Source organism: Aythya ferina (genome assembly GCF_964211825.1).
Source record: "Aythya ferina genome assembly, chromosome: 1".
In the NCBI taxonomy this organism is placed as follows: Eukaryota; Metazoa; Chordata; class Aves; order Anseriformes; family Anatidae; genus Aythya; species Aythya ferina.
In genome coordinates this window covers 124035594-124054631 of record NC_140296.1, presented here as the reverse complement: position 1 = coordinate 124054631, position 19038 = coordinate 124035594, and the positions used below count along the sequence as shown (strand labels likewise).

At 36.4% G+C, this 19038-nt stretch overlaps 1 protein-coding gene across 1 annotated transcript in view; it reads left to right on the top strand.

Annotated features, from left to right (window-relative positions):
* Positions 1-19038, top strand: part of MAN1A2 (mannosidase alpha class 1A member 2) — a 140399-nt gene that overhangs the window by 83467 nt on the left and 37894 nt on the right. Inside the window, exons 6-8 of the mRNA XM_084501186.1 lie at positions 8634-8728; positions 12183-12306; positions 12742-12835. Of these exons, the coding sequence (XP_084357312.1) occupies positions 8634-8728; positions 12183-12306; positions 12742-12835 (313 nt within the window). The remainder of the gene's footprint in view (positions 1-8633; positions 8729-12182; positions 12307-12741; positions 12836-19038) is intronic.

The window sequence follows — 19038 nt, the reverse complement described above, 5'->3', positions numbered from 1 at the left end:
CTTTTTTGTAAAGGCAAATACAGTCTAAGGAGGACTGAGTCATTTCTGGCAAAGTCTAAAGGGGAAATCAAGATTGATTTGAAATGGAAAGCTTGGCAGCACATTGAAGAGAAAGAGGAGACAGGAATAACAGAAAGTAGAAACTGATACAATGTAAGCACAGCTGAAGGACAAAAAAGATGACATAGCACAGAAAAGTATATGTGAAAATAAGATATTTGACGTGAGTGGAGAATGTATTAGGAACAAATGTTGCCAAAAATGCTATAGATTAATAATCAGAGGTGGTAGATAATTTTTATTGCATGAGAAAGACTCTTATAAAACTTGTAAATATAGCATAAATGGCTTAATTACTTGATTTCAGAACTGTTGTTAGGGTTCCTAATACATAGTTTCTTTCTAGAATCTACAGAGATACTGGATCATCAGTTGGGTTGGAACCCTTAGGAACATAGTACAGGCTTGGTATTAGCAAAATAACAAGGATCATTGATAAAAAACAAACTGAAAAACCTACCAAGATAAATTTCTACTGTTTACTTTGTCTGAGTGTGTTTAGCCAGGAAGATATGTTGAAAGGCAGATACGTTAGGGTCAATTCTAGGTCTGAAGAATCTTCTCTGGTGATGAGAAAGTGTTTTTCCCTATTAACCCAGGCTGTTCCTAGTACTCTTGTTTCTTGTAGCTAGACTCTTGTAATTCTCTTCATGGTCTCTTGTTATTGTCTTCTCTGCTTTGTCCTTCCTTCCATTCATATTCTGGCCTTCCTCCTGATGCCTTCTTCTTCATCCCTTCTGCTCCTGTTCATGCTCTTTTAATTTCTTCTGCCTGACACTTTGTGTGAGGTGGGAGACTGGAAGGCCTGCCTTTACCACTTTTGCTTCCCTGCTGGTAAAGCTCTATACTGATCTTCTGCCCCTTGATGACTGTTTTGTTTTGTTTCCTGTTGGCCATCCAGATATGTTTTATCTTCCTCATTCTGCTTTCTTTTTTTTTTGTTTTAAGTCAATCCTTCTTGCTGCCTGCAACCAGTAGGAGAACACTTAAGCCAGATGCCAGAGATTGTGTGCTCTCACATCTGGTTCCCAGTGCTACTCTGGCTCCCACAGCAAGAAGAAATCACGTGAATGGAGAGGCTCTTAAAAGCCCAGTTGTGTCTTTGGAGCATGCATAGGTGTGAGTGATTCTGTTTGGTATGTTGTACAAATGCAAGATTGTTGCTTCTAGAAGGTTACTGATCTAACAGGTTAATACAGCCTGTATATTTGAACTTACAGCAAAGAAATCGAATCTGAAAAGAAGGAAAAATAAAGCAAAAAAAAAATGCCTGGACTCAAAGCAACTTTCTAATAAAAATAGAAGACAGAATTAATTCAAAACAGCCATGAATTTTGGCTCAGCTAGGCAGGATGAGAAACAGTATATTATCTCTTACTGGAATGATCAGATCTAGGAGCCGTTTATATGCCAGATTCTCATAGCACTTATTCTTAATTTTAAATGATTTGTGATGTTAGCTGACTGGTATGAAGTGTATCAGATTTGAAGGTCCTTTAAAAACGAAGAAAGTGTAACTTTTCTACTCATGAAACCAATGCCAAGGAAGTAAACGGAAATGATGCAGTTTAATTGGGGCACTATTAACCTGTGCCAGGTAATTTAAATGTGATTAGCTGGTTGTCCAGTGCGTGCCAAACTTTTACATTTAGGTCTTATAGAGCAAAGATTTCAAATATTTCTAGTAAGTTAATTATGCACAAGCTTTTTATGTAGATTTTTCAAAAATATCAGTAGTGTGAAACCAATGAATATTTCATTAGATCCTAAGATGCTATAGCCAACAGTAACTAGATTCTTCAAGTCTGTTGTCCAGGAAAGCAGCTTTGGAAAACTTTAGTAAAAGATAAAGATAGTATCACTTAAGAATTCTGTTTGCAAATCCTTCACTGCTGGTGGTAAAAAAAAAAAAAAAAAAAAAAAAAAAAAAAAAAAAACCACCTCCATAATATTTATTATCATATATTAAAGAAGCAACATTTGAACATACAAACATGCTCCTTTGTAAAATATAAATAGGGAAAATTGTAGTCAGCCAGATAATCTGTTTATCTGGATTTAATTGATGCAGTTCAAATATTTTTCTTCATTTATTATTCTGCTCAATTTTAGACTGTAGCTAAATTACATGATCAAATAGGCATTTAAATGTTTTTCTGTGCAATTCTAACATAGGAACTACCAATAGGGTAGTTTTTCTAGGTTGTCTGTTCCATTCAGATCAGTTGATACAATGGGGTATTTTTTTGCCATATCTTTTACTGGTACTTTACCTTTGCCTGTGTTCAAAATCCCACAAAACATGACCTTTTATTTTTATCTCAAAAAAGTGTAGAGCCTCTAGGAAAGAAGAGATCTGGAGACTTGGGTTATGAATAGACCTGTACAGTCCTGCAGGCTTTTCTGGGCTGCTTGTTTTAGAAATGGAGTGCAGAGTGCAATTGCAACTTTTTCCTTGAAGTCAGGATAATTCTAATACAACACGCTAAGAATTTTTGCAAGCTAGATAGAAATATTAAGGGTAACTAGGCTTGCATAACCATAATTTTTAGAACAGAGTCAACTGTTCTGTCACCTGAGTTCATGCATCATCTCGAACTGGACAGACTTTATTACCTTCCTACCATTCTTTCTTTCAAATTGTTTACAAAAGTATATCTTGCAGAGAGGTGTTCAGTATGACTTTGTTTTATAAAAATATTTGTCTGATGTGTAGTGTCACTGGCTAAACAAAATGTTGGCCTAGTCTACAAGTTTTGAAAATATAGCAGAAAATTCTCAGAAAATTCATTTTCAAAGGCACTTTTCCTTTAGTTAAAAAAAAAAAAAAAGCAAACAACAACAACAACAACAACAACAACAACAACAACAAAACAAAAACAAAAAAAAAAAAAAAACAAACAATTTGACTTCAGAGATTATCATTAAACAGAAGAGAGGGGCCCGGATTAGAATAGATGCAGGAAACAGCAGTTGCAATACATTCAGAAATGTTGACTTTGCGATTGGTGAATTACTAATGTGGTTTTTTTCTTGTGTTTTTTTTTTTTCTTGTTGTTTCTTTCTTTCTTTCTTTTTTAAAGATTAAACATTTCATAAAGTATTTCTTGTTTCCTGAAACCAGTAAATCAGCAAATCATGTAATATTTATGGGTGAAGTATTGTCTGCTCAGATGAGTTGTTCTTGAGATACCAGAATTCTCTTACACAAGAGGACTCTACATCAATAATTGCATAAACAGAAGTAATTGATCCCAGACTTCCATAAGGGTGAATTTTAGCAGTGTTCTAAAATTTTGAAGACTGTTGAGATTAAAAGACCCATACCAAATTCCATTGACTGTCTGTGTAAATTTTTGCATATAACTGCCTCGTACCTTACAGAAGTGCATTGATACTCTCTGCCTTGACTTCAGGAAGGCTTTCAGCACCATATCACATAAGATCCTCACAGAGAAGCTGCTTGAGGTATGGGCTAGATGAGCAGATAGTGGTATAGATTGAAAACTGGCTGAATGGTGAGGCCCAGAGAGTAGCGGTCAGTGGCACAAAGTAGTGAGAGGCCAGTAGCTATTGATGTACCCCAGGGGTTAGTACTGGGCCCAGTCCTGTTCAACATGTTTATTAATGATCTGGATCTGTTGAGCATACCATTGGCACATTCGCAGATTAAATTATAAGGAGTCACCAGAGGGTCACACTGCCGTCCAGAGAGACCTAGACAAGCTGGAGAAATGGGCTGACAGGATCCCCATGCAGTTCAACAAAGAGAAGTGCAAAGTCCTGCACCGGGGAGGAGCAGCCACGTGCACCAGTACATATTGGGGGCTAGCTGTCTGGAAATTAGATAGGCAGAAAAGGACCGAAGTGGTCATCAAATTGAAAATGAGACAGCAATGTGCCCTTACTGCAAAAAAGGCTAATGGTATCCTGGCTTCATTAGGTCAAGTACTGCCAGCAAGTCAAGGGGAGTGAGTAATCCTTCCTCTCTGCTCTGCTCGGCAACTGTGAGGACACACTTGGAGTACTGTATCCAGTCCCGGACTCCCAAGTTCAGGAGAGATGTGGACATACCAGAAAGGGCCATGAAGATGACTTAACAGACTGGAGGGTGTCTCTTATGAGGAAAGGCTGTGAAAGCTGGGACTGCTTAACCAGAAGGGAAAGCACAGGGGGAATCTTATAATAAAATATAAATATCTATGTATAAATTTGTGAAGGGAGGGTGCAAAGAAGACAGAGACAGTTGACATCATAGTCCAGATTTAAGCTGATTCTTGGTGAACTTTTTTTTTTTTTTTGACTCTTAGAATGCTGAGATGGGTTTGGGCTTTTCACTTCTGTGTTATTTTTTTCTGTCATAGAGAAATTAAAATAAATTCAGAGACCATTCCTTTCTAGGACAAGTCTTCTCTTGTCTAAAGACTTTGTCTTTTAGAAGCACTGCATGTTGTTCGTCAAGTACTTGGTAATCATTACAGCTCACCAAGACACATATGGTAGTGTTTAATAGCATTGGCAAATATTTCTCTGTTAAACCTCTGCTATGACTCAATATACTTCCACTGCTGAAAAGTTGCAGTTGTATTTATGTAATTCTGCATCTTTTTACCACCAAAAATGTTGTAGTTTATAGCTGCCTTGCTAAATCTCACATCATCACAGATTTACTTTCTCCAGGACAAATTCTAGATGCGACAGACCTCTTCAATCATTACTCACAAAGTGCTTTTCCACTTTTTTTTTCATACTATGATAGCTGAAATGTTACCTCAACCTTTTTGTATCTCCCTCTTGTCACGAGACCTTTCTAATGAAATCCTTGGAATTTATGAGAAGCAAATACATTATAAAGAGGGACCTATTTCTTCGTAGCATGATATCCCTTCTTTCAGTGGGGAACTCTCTAGGAACATTGTAAAACTCTGGTGTTCCCAGTCTTATATAGGGGTGTTGTGTGTCTTTGGAACTTAAAGCTGTTCACCTGTCTTGCAGGCTTTTTATTCTAAGCCTTCATAGGCAATGAAACAAATATGCTTATTAAGGTAGCTATGTTTCTTTTTGCAATAATGCTACATATTTTGGTATTCAGCAGTAAATCATACCACTAGTCCCTATCTCTGCTCAGGCAGAAAGTCCTAACTGACGAGTTGAATTTTAAATGGGTGGTTATCCACAAAAGGACGGTAAATAGTTCAGTAATGCATATTGAATTCCAAAGGTAAAAAGATAACTACTTTAGATTGAGTCAAGATTTTAGACTGTGCCAAACAATATTCTCGGCGGTCTGAATCTATTGGTGTGAGATGCTCTGTTCATTATCTGCTTTCAGTATTTGAATAGGCCAGCCTTGACATCTTACTTCATGCTTCTGTTATTTTGTATTCTCCATGACCATGGAGAACACAGTTTATTTCATTTTTCCGTGTATTGGCATTGTATGGACTGAAAGGTTACTATCCTGTCTTCTCTTGAACATCTTTTCTGTAGGCTAAATAACCACAGTGCTTCTACTGTTTCTTAACAAGGTCTAATTTCAAGGCATCCATTCATTTGGGTTCTTCTCTGTTCTTCCTGCTTGTGTTGTTCTTGAAATGCAGTGCCTAACAATGGGGAACTGCCAAGGTTGAAACAGAATCTATCAGTTCAACTTCTTCAAAACAAACAAACAAACAACTCATGCTTACTATATTATAAGTGATCATGCTGTCTGCTGTCATAGCATTATTTACAAGTTAGGGCCTCGTGCATTTACTGCTGCTGTTGTGGTACGTCTGAAATTTATTAGAAGGAGCTGTTTAAGTTAGATCAGCAGAATACTGTGGTCACATCTGCAGTCTCTCCTACAAATGACATTTCATCTACCACTGCTTGTTTTATTTCCCTCTTTTCTCTACCTTTCTACAAATGTGCTCTTCTAGTTACTTTGCTCTGATAAAAACCTAAGCAGCTTTCTCTCCAATCTTGGAGAGAAATGAGTATGCATAGATAAATGAGTATGCATAGATAGATGCAGTATCAAACATTAGGTTGTTTTGTTACCCAAAAACAACAGTGAGAAATTCATAGGACTCTGAGATAGTGGTGGGGTTGGAAGGTATGCTAATATGAAGTAATGGCCTATCTTCAGTTGCATATAAGTGTTTTATTTGATGAGAAGGGTAAGGATGGGCAGTTTCACCCTTTGGCACTAAATAGTAGTGGTCAGAGTCCTCAGTTCAACAGAGGTGTCAGGAATGTGCCTCTAATCACAGCAAGTTTTCACAGATGCTATTAATATCATTGTCTGAATCAACGGTCGCTACTTTCCACTGGCTTTCTGTGTTTTTTTTCACATGCTGAAATGACTGGCACAGTGGCTATATTGCTTTCCCTGCCCCTGTGTAGATTCATGTACATTTTGCTCAGCTTAGCCTGTGCTTTCTGCACTGTTACTAAAAAACCGCTTCCAATATATTATTTTTTCCTAAGTTATTGTAGTACATTTCATATTGACTAAAAGCTGGATAGTAGTACATAAATAGGTAGCCATTGGGAATATTCTTCTAGTGAGGAAGTTTCTAGGGATATTCTCCCACTGAATATTCTTGCCACAATTTTTCAGTAATTTTCAAATTGCAAACAAATAATTGTATGCGTAGAGTTTTCAAAAGGTGCAGGATCCAAAAGCTGAAGCTAATAAATTCATGTCAGAGACATCTTTCCAAACTATGTACCGTTTAAGTAGAACTTATAATTCTGTTCTGGAGGTGTGGAAATTGTTCTGCATTGTAGAGGTAACTCACTGCAGGTGGTGATAGCAGTTCTATCTGGTCTTGGCCCATCTATTAAAAATCTAAAATTTCAGCATGATTTTTTGACATACGTTCGTAGATGCAAAGCTGCTAATTTACCAATGCCAAGGCAGAGCTTTTAGTTTTCTTCAGGGTTTCTTTTTTTTTTTTTTTTTTTTTTTTTTGCAATTACCATAGACTCCACCTGTATTATTCCTCTTACTTATACTATGCCTTCCTATTTTGACTTGGGCCTTTATTCAAAGTCAGAGTCTCTGAATTTTACCGTTAAATTTCAGCATGTTTTCTCACTGTCTTTTGTCAATATCATTGCTGAAAATCATTCAAGCCACGTTGCCTCCATTACTTCACACTTACATCAAATCCTATTTTGATGATTCCAGTATCCGCTTTTTCAGTTTAGACATACTTCGTCTTAGAATTCATTTAGAATACCTCTGTAGAAGTTTTTTCCTGGCTCATTGCTTTCAGATCCACCCCCATCTCTTCATACTCCACTGCATCAAATGCAATTAGATGTCATCTTTAATATTCTTTTCTGTCTATTTCATGTCTTACTAGTCACCTTCTAAAATATTAAGATATTGATCTTTTCCCACCTTCATATGAAAAATGAGAATAGTCTTGATTGCTTATTTTTCAGATTCCCCAGGCAGCATCTTTTCTCTTTTCCTCCTCTAGACTTTAAAAAAGGAAGAAATCATTTTTATAAACATAACAGAGCTTTCTTGCAGTCCTTCTTAAAGCTTTTAATTCTCTTCATTACAGAATATTGGTCAGCTAGTTGATAATACTGTCTTTATAGTATGTCCCTGTTGTATAAGTAATTGTAAAGCATGGTAGCTCTTTTTGTTAAATGTTTGTGCAGTGCCTCAGCAGATGAATAATGTTATCTCCTAATTAAGAAGATGCTTTTGCAGAAATATGGTGAATATTGACAATGAGTTAATTGATGTATGTGCTAGCAACTAGCTACTAAGACCAATTTTATGTCATTGGCATCTGCCAAGTATGCCTTCTTGGAAAAGATGCTTCCTATAGGCTTAGCAGAAACTTTCTCCAAGTTACTAATTTAACTAATGAACATCAGGCTCTAAATAAAGATATTACAGGTTTATGTTCTGAAAGCACATTTTTTAGAGAAATGAAAAACAACAATGGAAATTAATTTTGTCCGGTCAGTAAATTGTATGACTAATCAAACTGGAGAGGAAATACTAAGCCTGTTATTTTTCTTCTGTATTATCAATGAAATAAAAGCTACAGGAAACTGCGCATATTTGGTTTTGCTTAGACAGTGTTCATAAAAAGATAGGAAATCTGTCTACACTAAATATATTGTTAAAGAGATTGTAAGTTTGTAAAAGTTAAAACGCTTGTGTGTCAGGTGGAGGAATTGTCTTGCTTTTAGCTCCAAAATATAAAGTATGTTCTAAAGACTGCTGTACACAGTGTTTGAAACTCTTAATGTTGGTGGAAGGAGGTGGAGTGAGGATTGATATCCTTCTTTCATAGGAACCTTAGCAAAGTTGCTGGTGAGCATGGAGGCAAAGTCATTAACATAACGAGTTTTCTTTTCATTTCATTTTCTTTGTTCAAATCTTAATGATATTCATAAAGTGAACAAGTGAAAATAAATGAGAAGTTAATGCATTATCTTTTTTTGCAACATAAAGCTTTTCTTAGATGAAGTGGGTGGGGCAAGGAAATTTCAGTCCTTATAGTTCTTGGAGATAAATCAGAATTTGTAACTATTTCCACTTTATCCTACTATCTTAGGTTTTCAAGATCAAAGCAGTGCAGCTGGCAGGAAAACTTCTTCCAGCCTTCAACACGCCTACAGGTATACCATGGGCAATGGTGAATCTGAAAAGGTAACGAATTTTCTTTTGTGTTCTCTGTGTTTTTCCCCTTCCTCCAACTTAGAATTAGTAATGGCATATGTCAGTTCTTCTAAGTAGTGCAATTGTAGAAAATGATGACAAATTGGTATTTCTGGAACTTAAGAATAATGTTAATAGAGTTCAGAGCATCCTACCTCATTAACTGCAATAATTTGTGACCATTAATTTTTTCCCTGATTCTGCAGTAAGAATTCAACATGTCATTAGAACATACTGAGTTTATTATGCCATATGTTGTCCTAGAACTTAATGATTAGTTGTTTAGTCATCACGTTCCTATTAAAAAACAAAATTGTTTACACGCCGTGGTTGAATTTACTGATTTTTATGCACTTTGTGAGCTGTATGTTACTATGAGAAATCTCAAAAAGTTTTAGGATGCTGAAGATACTCAATCATGATGATTCATTTTACAGTTTGGCTTAGGTATAAAGGCTAGTGTGCTGAAGTCCACTATGGTCAGTTGAGATGGATAGGCTCCTTTGATGGCTGTTCAGCTGAATACTGAACTTAGGTGGTCTGAATAGCCTTGTGGAAGAAAATTGCCTTGTCTAATTTATCTTGCATTGCTTGTTCAATTCTGGGTTTTCCCTCAAATTTTGAAAGCATTTTTTGACACAAGGCAGTTTTTCTATTTTATCATTGTGGTGCCAAAATTTTCCTGTTAGTGCATTCACTGTCTCAGTCTCTTGGTAGCATACAGAGCCAGCTGGCATCACAGCAGAAAATACAGTGGCTGACATGCAAGGAAGCAGTGACAGTAGCATGTGTATGTGTGAATGCTTATCATGAGGCTAACACACACATAAAAGGCAAGGCCTGAAAGACAGATATGAAAAATTAGCAACTTGTGTTTTATTAGATTTTGTATTTTTCATGAAACACTTTATTTTCTCTCTCTATGAGAGTTGAGCCAAAAATAAATAAATAAATAAATAAACAACACAAACAACACAGTTTTTGTCTCTATACAGTCTGTGAACAGTGGTTACTGTATTTTTAAAGATGTTCTGTCTCAGGTAAAGCTACAATTGCTGTTCCATTACCAATGTTTTTCATTTACATTTTTCCTTTTTCTAATTGTTATTATTATTAATATAATATATATAATTAGAAAATTATATAAAATTATTAAATTTATTATTAAAATTATATAAAATACAATTTTATAATAATAATAATAATAACAATAATAACAATATTAAACAACCACTCTCAATTATATATGAAAAGGCCTGGTAGTCATGTGAAGTCACTGGTGACTGGAAAAAGGGAAACATCACTCCCGTTTTTAAAAAGGGTAGAAAGGAGGATCCAGGGAACTGCAGATTATTGAGCCTCACCTCTGTGCCTGGAAAGATCATGGAACAGATCCTCCTGGAAGCAATGGCAAGGCCCATGCAGGACCAGGAGGTGATCCGAGACAGCCAGGACGGCTTCACCAAGGGCAAATTATGCCTCACCAGTCTGGTGGCCTTCTACTACACAGTAGCTGCATCAATTGACAAGGGAACACCGACCAGTGTCATCTACCCGGACTTCTGCAAGGTCCATTTGTCATGGTCCCAGATGACATCCTGGTCTCCAAATTGGAGAGAGATGGATTTGAAGGGTGGACCATTCAGTGGATAAAGAATTGGCTTGAAGGCCACACCAAGAAAGTGGTGGTTACTGGCTCTACATCCAAGCAGAGGCCAGCGATGAGTGGTGTTCCCTAGGGCTCTGTCCTGGGACCAGTACTGCTTAATATCTTTATCAGTCACATAGATGATGGGATCAAGTGCTCCCTCAGCAAGTTTGCAGATGACACTAAGCTGAGTGGTGCAGTTGATACAACAGAAGGAAGGGATGCCATCCAAAGGGACCTGGACAAGCTTGAGAATTGGACCCATGTGAACCTAATGAGGTCCAGCAAGTATGAGTGCAGAGTGCTGCACGTAGGTTGGGGCAACCCCAGATATGAGTGCAGATTGGAAGAAGAACACTTTGAGAGCAGCCCTGCAGAGAAAGACTTTGGAGTTCTAGTGGATGAAAAGTTTTGTATGAGCCAGCAGTGCACTCTTGCAGCCCAGAAGGCCAACTGTATCCTGGGCTGCATCAACAGAGGAGTGGCCAGCAGGTCGAGGGAGGTGATTGTCCCCCTCTGCTCTGCCTTTGTGAGGCCTCACTTGGAGTGCTGTATCCAGATCTGGGGCCCCCAGCACAAGAAGGATCTGGATCTGTCAGAACAGGTCTGGAGCAACTCTCCTATGAAGAATGGCTGAGAGAGCTGGGGATGTTCAGCCTGGAGAAGGCTCTGGGAAGATCTCATTGCAGCTTTTCAGTACTTGACGGGGACTTACGAAGAAGATGGAGAGCAACTTTTTGCTCAATCAGGACAAGGGGGGATAGTTTTAAACTAAATTACGATAGACTTAGATTAGATACAAGGAAGAAATTCTTCACGCAGAGGGTGGTGAGGCACTGGACCAGGTTTCCCAGAGAAGTTGTGGAAGCTCATTCCTGGAGGTGTTCAAGACAAGTTGGACGAGGCCCTGGGCAACCTCATCTAGTGGGTGGCATCCTTCCCATGGCAGGGGAGTTGGAACTAGATGATCTTTAAGCCCCCTTTCAACCCAAGTCATTCTATTTTTCTATGATAAGTAAGAAGACATTCCTAATTGTAATTTTACTGGTAACTGAAATCTTGTATGAAAAAACGTAGAAGGAATCTCCTGGAAAATATGGCTAACAATAAATTAAAGGACCTAGTCCTGCAAGCTGGTGAAAACTCACAGATTAAATTAAAACAGAGGTAATTTAGGAGTTAAGAATTAACACATGGTATCTCTTACAGTGCAAAAGATCTATGGCATGATAAATTCTGATGGTTCCTTATGTGAATCTGAGAAATTCATAATATTCTGCCTACCGTAAACATACAATTTTCCTAGGTAGAGAGAAATAGGGCCCACTCCCATCTTGCTCAAGGGTCTAACGCTTACTTTAAGCACAGGTAAAGGGAAGACAGCAAATACCTGACAGAAGATGGAAGCTATTGCTGCCACACTTAGAAGTATACTTGTCTCATCTGATAATTGCTTTTGATTCTTGTTCTTAATAATATAGAATGAATAAAAAACAATTGAGAGATTGGATCCAGCGTTAAGACATTGAAATATACAATATCTTGATGCACAAAAATATAATCACGGGACTTTTTATCAATGACACTATGTTTTGTTTTGTTTTTTTCTCTCCGACTTATACCACCAAATCACCAACCAGTCTACCAAACCACAACTCCAGTAATCTTGAATACAGATTAATATTTTGCTGTTACCTCTTTAATTTTCTGCAGTAGTTGTACTAGTACTGTGCACAGTAATTCTGATTTTTTTGTCCTTTTTTTTCCTGATTTCTGCATGTATTTCTTGAAAATCAGTGGAGTGGGTCGAAACTGGGGCTGGGCTTCCGCAGGAAGCAGCATCCTTGCTGAGTTTGGTACTCTACATATGGAATTTGTCCACCTCAGCTATTTGACAGGGGACCCTGTGTATTACAACAAGGTAGGTCTCAAATTCATTTTTTTAAATCATATAATTGTCTTTTTTTTTTACTGTTTCAGCATAAATTGCATTAAAGGAAAGTGCCTCCTGTATTGCGTTTTGTAATGGATTATGTTCTATCTGCATTCTTGCTAGCAAGTAAAATCTTTTGTACATGTACATGTATTTCTATTACCAAATAGGTGACTTTTTAGAAATTTATGACAACGGAAGATTTTTTTTTATTTGTTTCAACGTACATTTAAAAAACACATTTTAAAAAGATGTTTGTGTTTATGTGTCAAACCTTTAAAAAAACAAAACAGAAAGCCCTCAAGAAAGCTTCAGATTATGGATCAGATTATGAAAACTTCTGAAAAAAAAATTTAGATTTATCAATATGCAGAGAGTTGGTGAAAGATGTTAGTGGTGAAACTGATTCTTGATTTAATTTAGGTCATGCACATTCGGAAGTTACTTCAAAAAATGGATCGTCCTAATGGACTTTATCCAAATTATTTGAATCCAAGAACAGGCCGATGGGGTCAGCGTAAGTATTCTTATTTTATTCGTTCGTAATTAAAGCTCTACTTCTTTCTTTGATGCTAAGTTGGAGATCAGAAAATTTATTCTCAAAGGCATTAGCAGCACTGCTTGAAAATATGAAATGTAGAAGAATTGCTTAGACTTTAGATTTCCTGAAACCAATTTTTGCAAATCATTCTCTCAGAAATCATGCAACTCATTTTTATATGTTCTGACAGCAGCTTCCTACCAAATCCAGTGCATATCTTTTACTTCTGTCTGTCAGTAAAATCTTCGGTAATAAAGAATGAGACAGAAAAACAGTTCCTCATTTTGATTTTGTTCCTGGTTTTTTTTTTTTATCTGTAGCCACCTGGTTAGTGGATTACTCTTTGCAGGTGTAGTGTAAGATACCGTTTATAGGTGACTAATTATGCATGTTTGTGCTGGTTATGTTTGAAGTCTTTCATCTGGTTAAATATACTTATTATATTTAATATAATACATATTTCACCTGGGGAAAGTATATTTACATATATTTCTACATACATACATACTTTCACCTGGTATTAGGGACTGCAATTTTTAAGGATCATTGTTCTTCTTAGTGACATGTGAAATGACATAGAATCATAGAATACCCTGAGTTAGAAGGGATCCACAAGGATGATCAAGTCCAGCTCCTGGCTCCAAAAAGAACTACCTAAAAATCAAACCATATATTTGAAAGCATTGTCCAAATGCTACTTGAACATTGCTTCTAGCAGGCTTGGTGCCATTACCGTTGCCCTGGGGAACATACTGCAGTGACAGACCACCCTTAGTGAAGAACCTTTACCTAATATCCAACCTGAACCTTTTCTGATGCAGCTTAATGCTGTTCCTTCAGGTCCTATTGCAAGTAACCAGCACCTGCCCTTTTCTTCTTGTTGTGAAGAAGCTACAGTGTCCTGAACATTTCTGTAGATCCTGCTGTTATCTATGTGTGTCTCATTAAAACAAAACAGAATAGCTTTGGGATGAAAACTTTTAAAATGTATTTGTTTTTGTGGACAGTCTATGTGGAGAGGGAAAACACGAAGACACATACACAACCCTGATTCCTTTTCTTGAAGTGGTTCTTCTAAGAAGCGTTGGATGTTTTAGTGCTTTCATAGTATAGATGATGAAGATAGTTCTTTTTCTTCAAGGCTTCTATTCCTTCATCTTTTATGAATGCAAGTTGATTTAGGAAAAACAAGAAAGATGGTCTATTTTTGTCCTGTTTGACATCACTAACAGGTTTTGGTGATTTCAGTGTTTGGCTGTAAATATCCAGCAGAACATGTTCTGGCTTACAAATTGAGAATTTGCTTCTGACTTTGAGTCTGGAACAGGAGGGAAATGAATGCAGCTATCATTGCAGTGACTTTTAAAAGAGTTGTCTAATTAGATCTGTGAGACCAAAATTCTCTTCAAAGAGTGCAAGTGAATAGGGCCACCTTTTGAGATGGGTGCCTGGATTAATGAGATAAATCCTTTAGACAAATTTAGGCTTACAAATGCTTCTGAAAAAAAGGGGGGGGGGGGAGGGTCTAGTAAATACAAACATTTATCTATAATTTATTAAAAAGTCAACTTGTTTGTTGTGAAATAATTTTTATATTGTTTTTTTCTATTCCTAAACAATTGCTTTTACTGGTTTCAACAAAGGTAGTAAATTGTGGCATATTACTAGGATTCTACAGGGGCTTTTTATTGGTTTTAGTAATAATACTGTTACTATTAGCAACTCTGGAGAAGGAAATAATAAATAAACATACAGTGTAAGTTTTAACTTGACAAAGCTTGATGAAGCTCTAACATAACTTTTTAAATGAATTTTGAAAGATTATACATTTGAAAGTAGAATTTAGGATTGCAGATTATGACTTAAGATTTTAGGATGAAAAGAACTACACCTTTATAGAGCACCTAATATTTTTGTGCTGCTTACTAACCACAAACTTACTTCCTGGAATTTGTTTTGGATTTTTCCCCGCTAGGCAAATAGGGCACCTAATGCTGATACAGAGCTTCTAGGAGTGTTTATAACATTTCATCAATGTAGCATTTATAAACTAACCTTGAAAAGGTTTGTGAAGACAAGAGAGCAAGAATCCATAATCCTTTTTTTTTTTTTTTTTTTACTTGCCACAAAACAGGATGGGACAATGAGAAACTGTCTTTGTTGTAGTCCTGAGAGATAAGTCATTAGTGAATTCATTTGCAGAAATTTAAGAACGTGACTTAGAGTAACAATGCATAAATGCTGAAACATTGGACTCAGGAACTGGAACAGCTGAGGCTGAGACAGATATTCCTTCCTTCTGATTCTCTTGCAGAGGCCATATCCTGCATCACAAAAGTCAGTTAAGTAAGGGTGATAACTCTCATGCACTAAATCTCACTTCCATAGAGGACTCTTGTCAGAGTCCACGATATTGTTAATGACCTAGTCATATTGTTGGTATTAAGGATGAAAAAAGCTTTTATGTCTTCCTCAGAAGATAATCTCAAAGAATATTATGTTTTGCTTGTTATATACTTTAGTACTGGAAATACAGAGACAGTGGAAAGAGCACCAAAGCATAACTTTTCTTTCAGCGTCTGGAAAAGAAGCCAAGCAGCCCTGAGCCCTGTTTTTTTCTCTCTCTCTTTTTTTTTTTCTCTGTAACCTTTAGTCTGATGCAACTTTTATCTTGTACAAGCTACTGAAAATTTCAGTTCCTGAAAATTATTTCAGAACTCTATTGGCCTAGGTACATGTAACTCTTGGCTCTGACCTTTCTGTAATTCTTCGTTTTTTTTGATAGTTTGTTTGTTGTTTAGTTCTGCTTGTTGTTTTTTTTGCTTTTTTTGTATTTTTTCCTTTTAACATTTTTTCTCCTCCTCAGGCTTGGCTCAGTTCTAGTTAAGTTTTCTGTTAATCTGTACAGTGTTCCAACTAAGTCAAAAGTGGTGTGAAATAAGTAAAATAAATCCATCAAATAGAATATTGAGGAAGTATGGGATTTTGCTGAAATGTAGCATCATTCTAGTGGTGGCTATGTTTTGAATTTCTATACCAGTCATGATGATAGTGGATGTACTCTGGTGGTGAGTGCTTTTATTTGAAGTAATAAAAATACCTGTGGTGTGCCAGTTACTGCCAGTTGATTATCCAGAGAGTATTAAACAAAATTATATGATGGAAGAATCTGTTTAGGTAACATTTTCTCATAGTTACATTTTGTCTTTACAACTAGCTCGTAAAATATTTGAAAAAATAAAAGTATATATGATTTGATTAGAAGCAATACTGAATAGATACACTTCTGTTGTATTTCTGTTTAATTCTGTTCTAACAGGCTGATAGGTAAACTTTAATAATTAGAACCAATTCTTTTTGCAAGACAGATTTATGGAAAAAAGAGAAACCTCGAACATTTTCAGTAACCTTGGTGTGGCCCTGTAGGGTTTGGGCTGTATGTATCTCTACTTCCAACATGAATTTTGTGGAAAGAACAGTATTCTGATATCTTCTCAGAGGTATTTACACAAGCAGCCTAGCCTCATTTTAGGTGTTTAAAAACAACAACAAACAACAATAAAAAAACAACAAGGATTGTGTCTACTTTATTTGAGTTTCAGTCCCAAGTATTAAATTTTAGCATGAGTAACTAATGTGCCTTTGAAATGTCCCAGTCAGAAACCTTTATTTCCTTTTTCCTCTTTAGTCCAGAGAACTGAAGCTGTGCAGTAATGTGTGATACCACATAAAAGCATGGTTTTAAGTCCCTTTCCATTGCAGACAAAAGACGTCTGCACATTTATATCTAAGATTTGTTTGAAGTAACTTCTCAGCACATGTAAAAACCTACTGCCTTTCTTCAGTATCTAAAAGATACATCATCCATCAGAAACTTGAATTAAGTGGATTTAATTCACAAATATTAAGTTTTTATCTCCATTGCTAGTGTAGGGAAATTAGAGTAATAAAATTCAGTGCAAGGTTGTATGGAAGGGCTATTTGTTTAGAAAATCATAAAGTGAGCTGATTTTTACCTGCACACTTTCACTGTCTTATAAATTTAATTCATTGTTACTGAAAGGTACCAAGATACGGCTGAGTTGTCTGGGCTCAAAGGACTTCACTCTTCCTCACTTATCTAGTGTTTCTGAATGAGTAGTGATGAGCTAGTTTTTGGGCAGATCTTTTGGGCCTAGGGATCAGCAATTGCTACAGGTTCTTGCTTTTCCTCAGAGACTTTCTGACTTACCCCTCCATAGATCTTGGCCTTGTCTCTTTTTCCTCATTTAAATGTGTTTAAAATGTATGTCCATGGTTTGCTTTCTTGTTGGAGCTAGGGGAAGGAGAGTGGTGCATGTGATGTGCTGCAACCTTTTCACAATCCTTCTAACATCAGGATGTGGGGTCTTCTGCTGATGAGTCATTGTGCTGTGGTTTGATTTATCAGAACGCAGGCTTTTTGGTCTTGATAAAAGCAGCACACTCCTCAATTTCATTGCTTGGGAATGGTGCTCTAGGGACAGTGTCCTGAGATAGGCCATCCTTTTAGCTCATTCTTCTAGTTGCTTCTTGTAGTGCTCATTTTCATTTGTAGTTCCCTCATGCCAGTCAATGTGTTTTTTTTGCAAATACCTGAATATATATATATTCAGTAAAGTAAGTTACCAGTCAATTATTAATTATTGTTTCACCAAGGACATGATGATGGCTTCCAGGTTCTTAACAAGTTGGAAAGGTAAGTAGAGCCATATAGTGTCACATAAATCCAATCTATAGACATGTCTTTTTAATGTTTGTTTTTATTAATAAAATTTTCCATATGTATTTAATGCATTTTATGTTGCACTTGAAGAACAGCTCTGGTGACAGATTCCCTTCTTTTTTTTTTTTTCTGCCTACCTCATGCAGCAGCAGTCATCAGGGTCCAGAGCCCCTGCAGGCAGTTTTGCAGCAAGGACTGCCATTCCAACAATTGCTTTTTTTTTTTTTATGTTTTGTTTTGGTGTTTGTTTGTTGTTTGTTTGTTTTTTTTTTTTTTCCATTTGAATGCCATAAAACCCAATTCTAAAAACTGCCGGGTGAATGGCTTTCTAGTCATTGCTTCATCTCTGCTTTACAGTGGAACTGCTTTGAAAGGTAGCATAGTGCTGTGTAGCAGGAGTTCACTATATCCAGGAGGAGGAAAAAAATGTCATGTGTAGGCTAAATATTTGCGTATAAGCTTATAACGTGCAGGTATTACTACAGCATGAGTGGCATGACAGACAGCTTTTAATGGGTTCAGCTCAGGATTTGTCATCTCACAGGGGTTTTTGCTAGAAAACAAAGCTGTAATGCCCACAGGAATGTTGACAGATTCGATTTTTAATTATGGACTAATGTGATGGTCCAGTGGAAGCAAGTGATTTACACTACTTCTGTCTTGGAGTTCCAGTTTCTGTAAAACTTGAAATAAAAATAGCTGGCAAGAAGCATGTTTTAACTGCTCATGTTAATGTGCAGTTAACTTTGTTAGCTTTACTTTTCACTTGGTGAGCAATTTGTTTGGTGTAAGCATCAGAACATCATACAGTGAATTTGGATTATTTTCAATGAAAATGACAGTACTTTCTCAAGAAGCCTGCTATGCAGATATAATGCCTAAAATTTTCATTAAATATAAGAGATTTCAGAATTATGGAAATTACTTTGTAGTGAAGAACTTTTCTCCTAAAATGAAAATGTTGAGAAAATTTAATTCTAATATACATTTGCAAGCAAGTTAGATGTGAATACCAAATAAAACAGCAATAACAACGATATTGCCACTCTGCATGTTATTGCCAAGTTAGGAAATGCTATTTGTATTTGCACATTTCAGTAAATTGGGCATTCTTTCTTTCTACTTTTCAATACAGAGAATAAAATACTGCATTTCATCTACTTCCAAAATCTCTAGCAAAGATGTTACTGAAGGGGAACTCAAATCACTCTGGATTCACATCTCAGTTCCTAGAACTGGTCTGTCTATAGAGTTACCTGCATTTATTATTTAAGAAAGTAGTGTCAGTTTAACTAAAGATGTTTTTTAGACTATATATGGTTTCTCTGTGCATGCAAGTAACAAAAATACTTATTCTATGTTAGCCTTCTGTGTTTATTCACCTTAATGACATATGAGTACAAGTTACTGTAAAGTAAGCTGGTGTGTACATTTA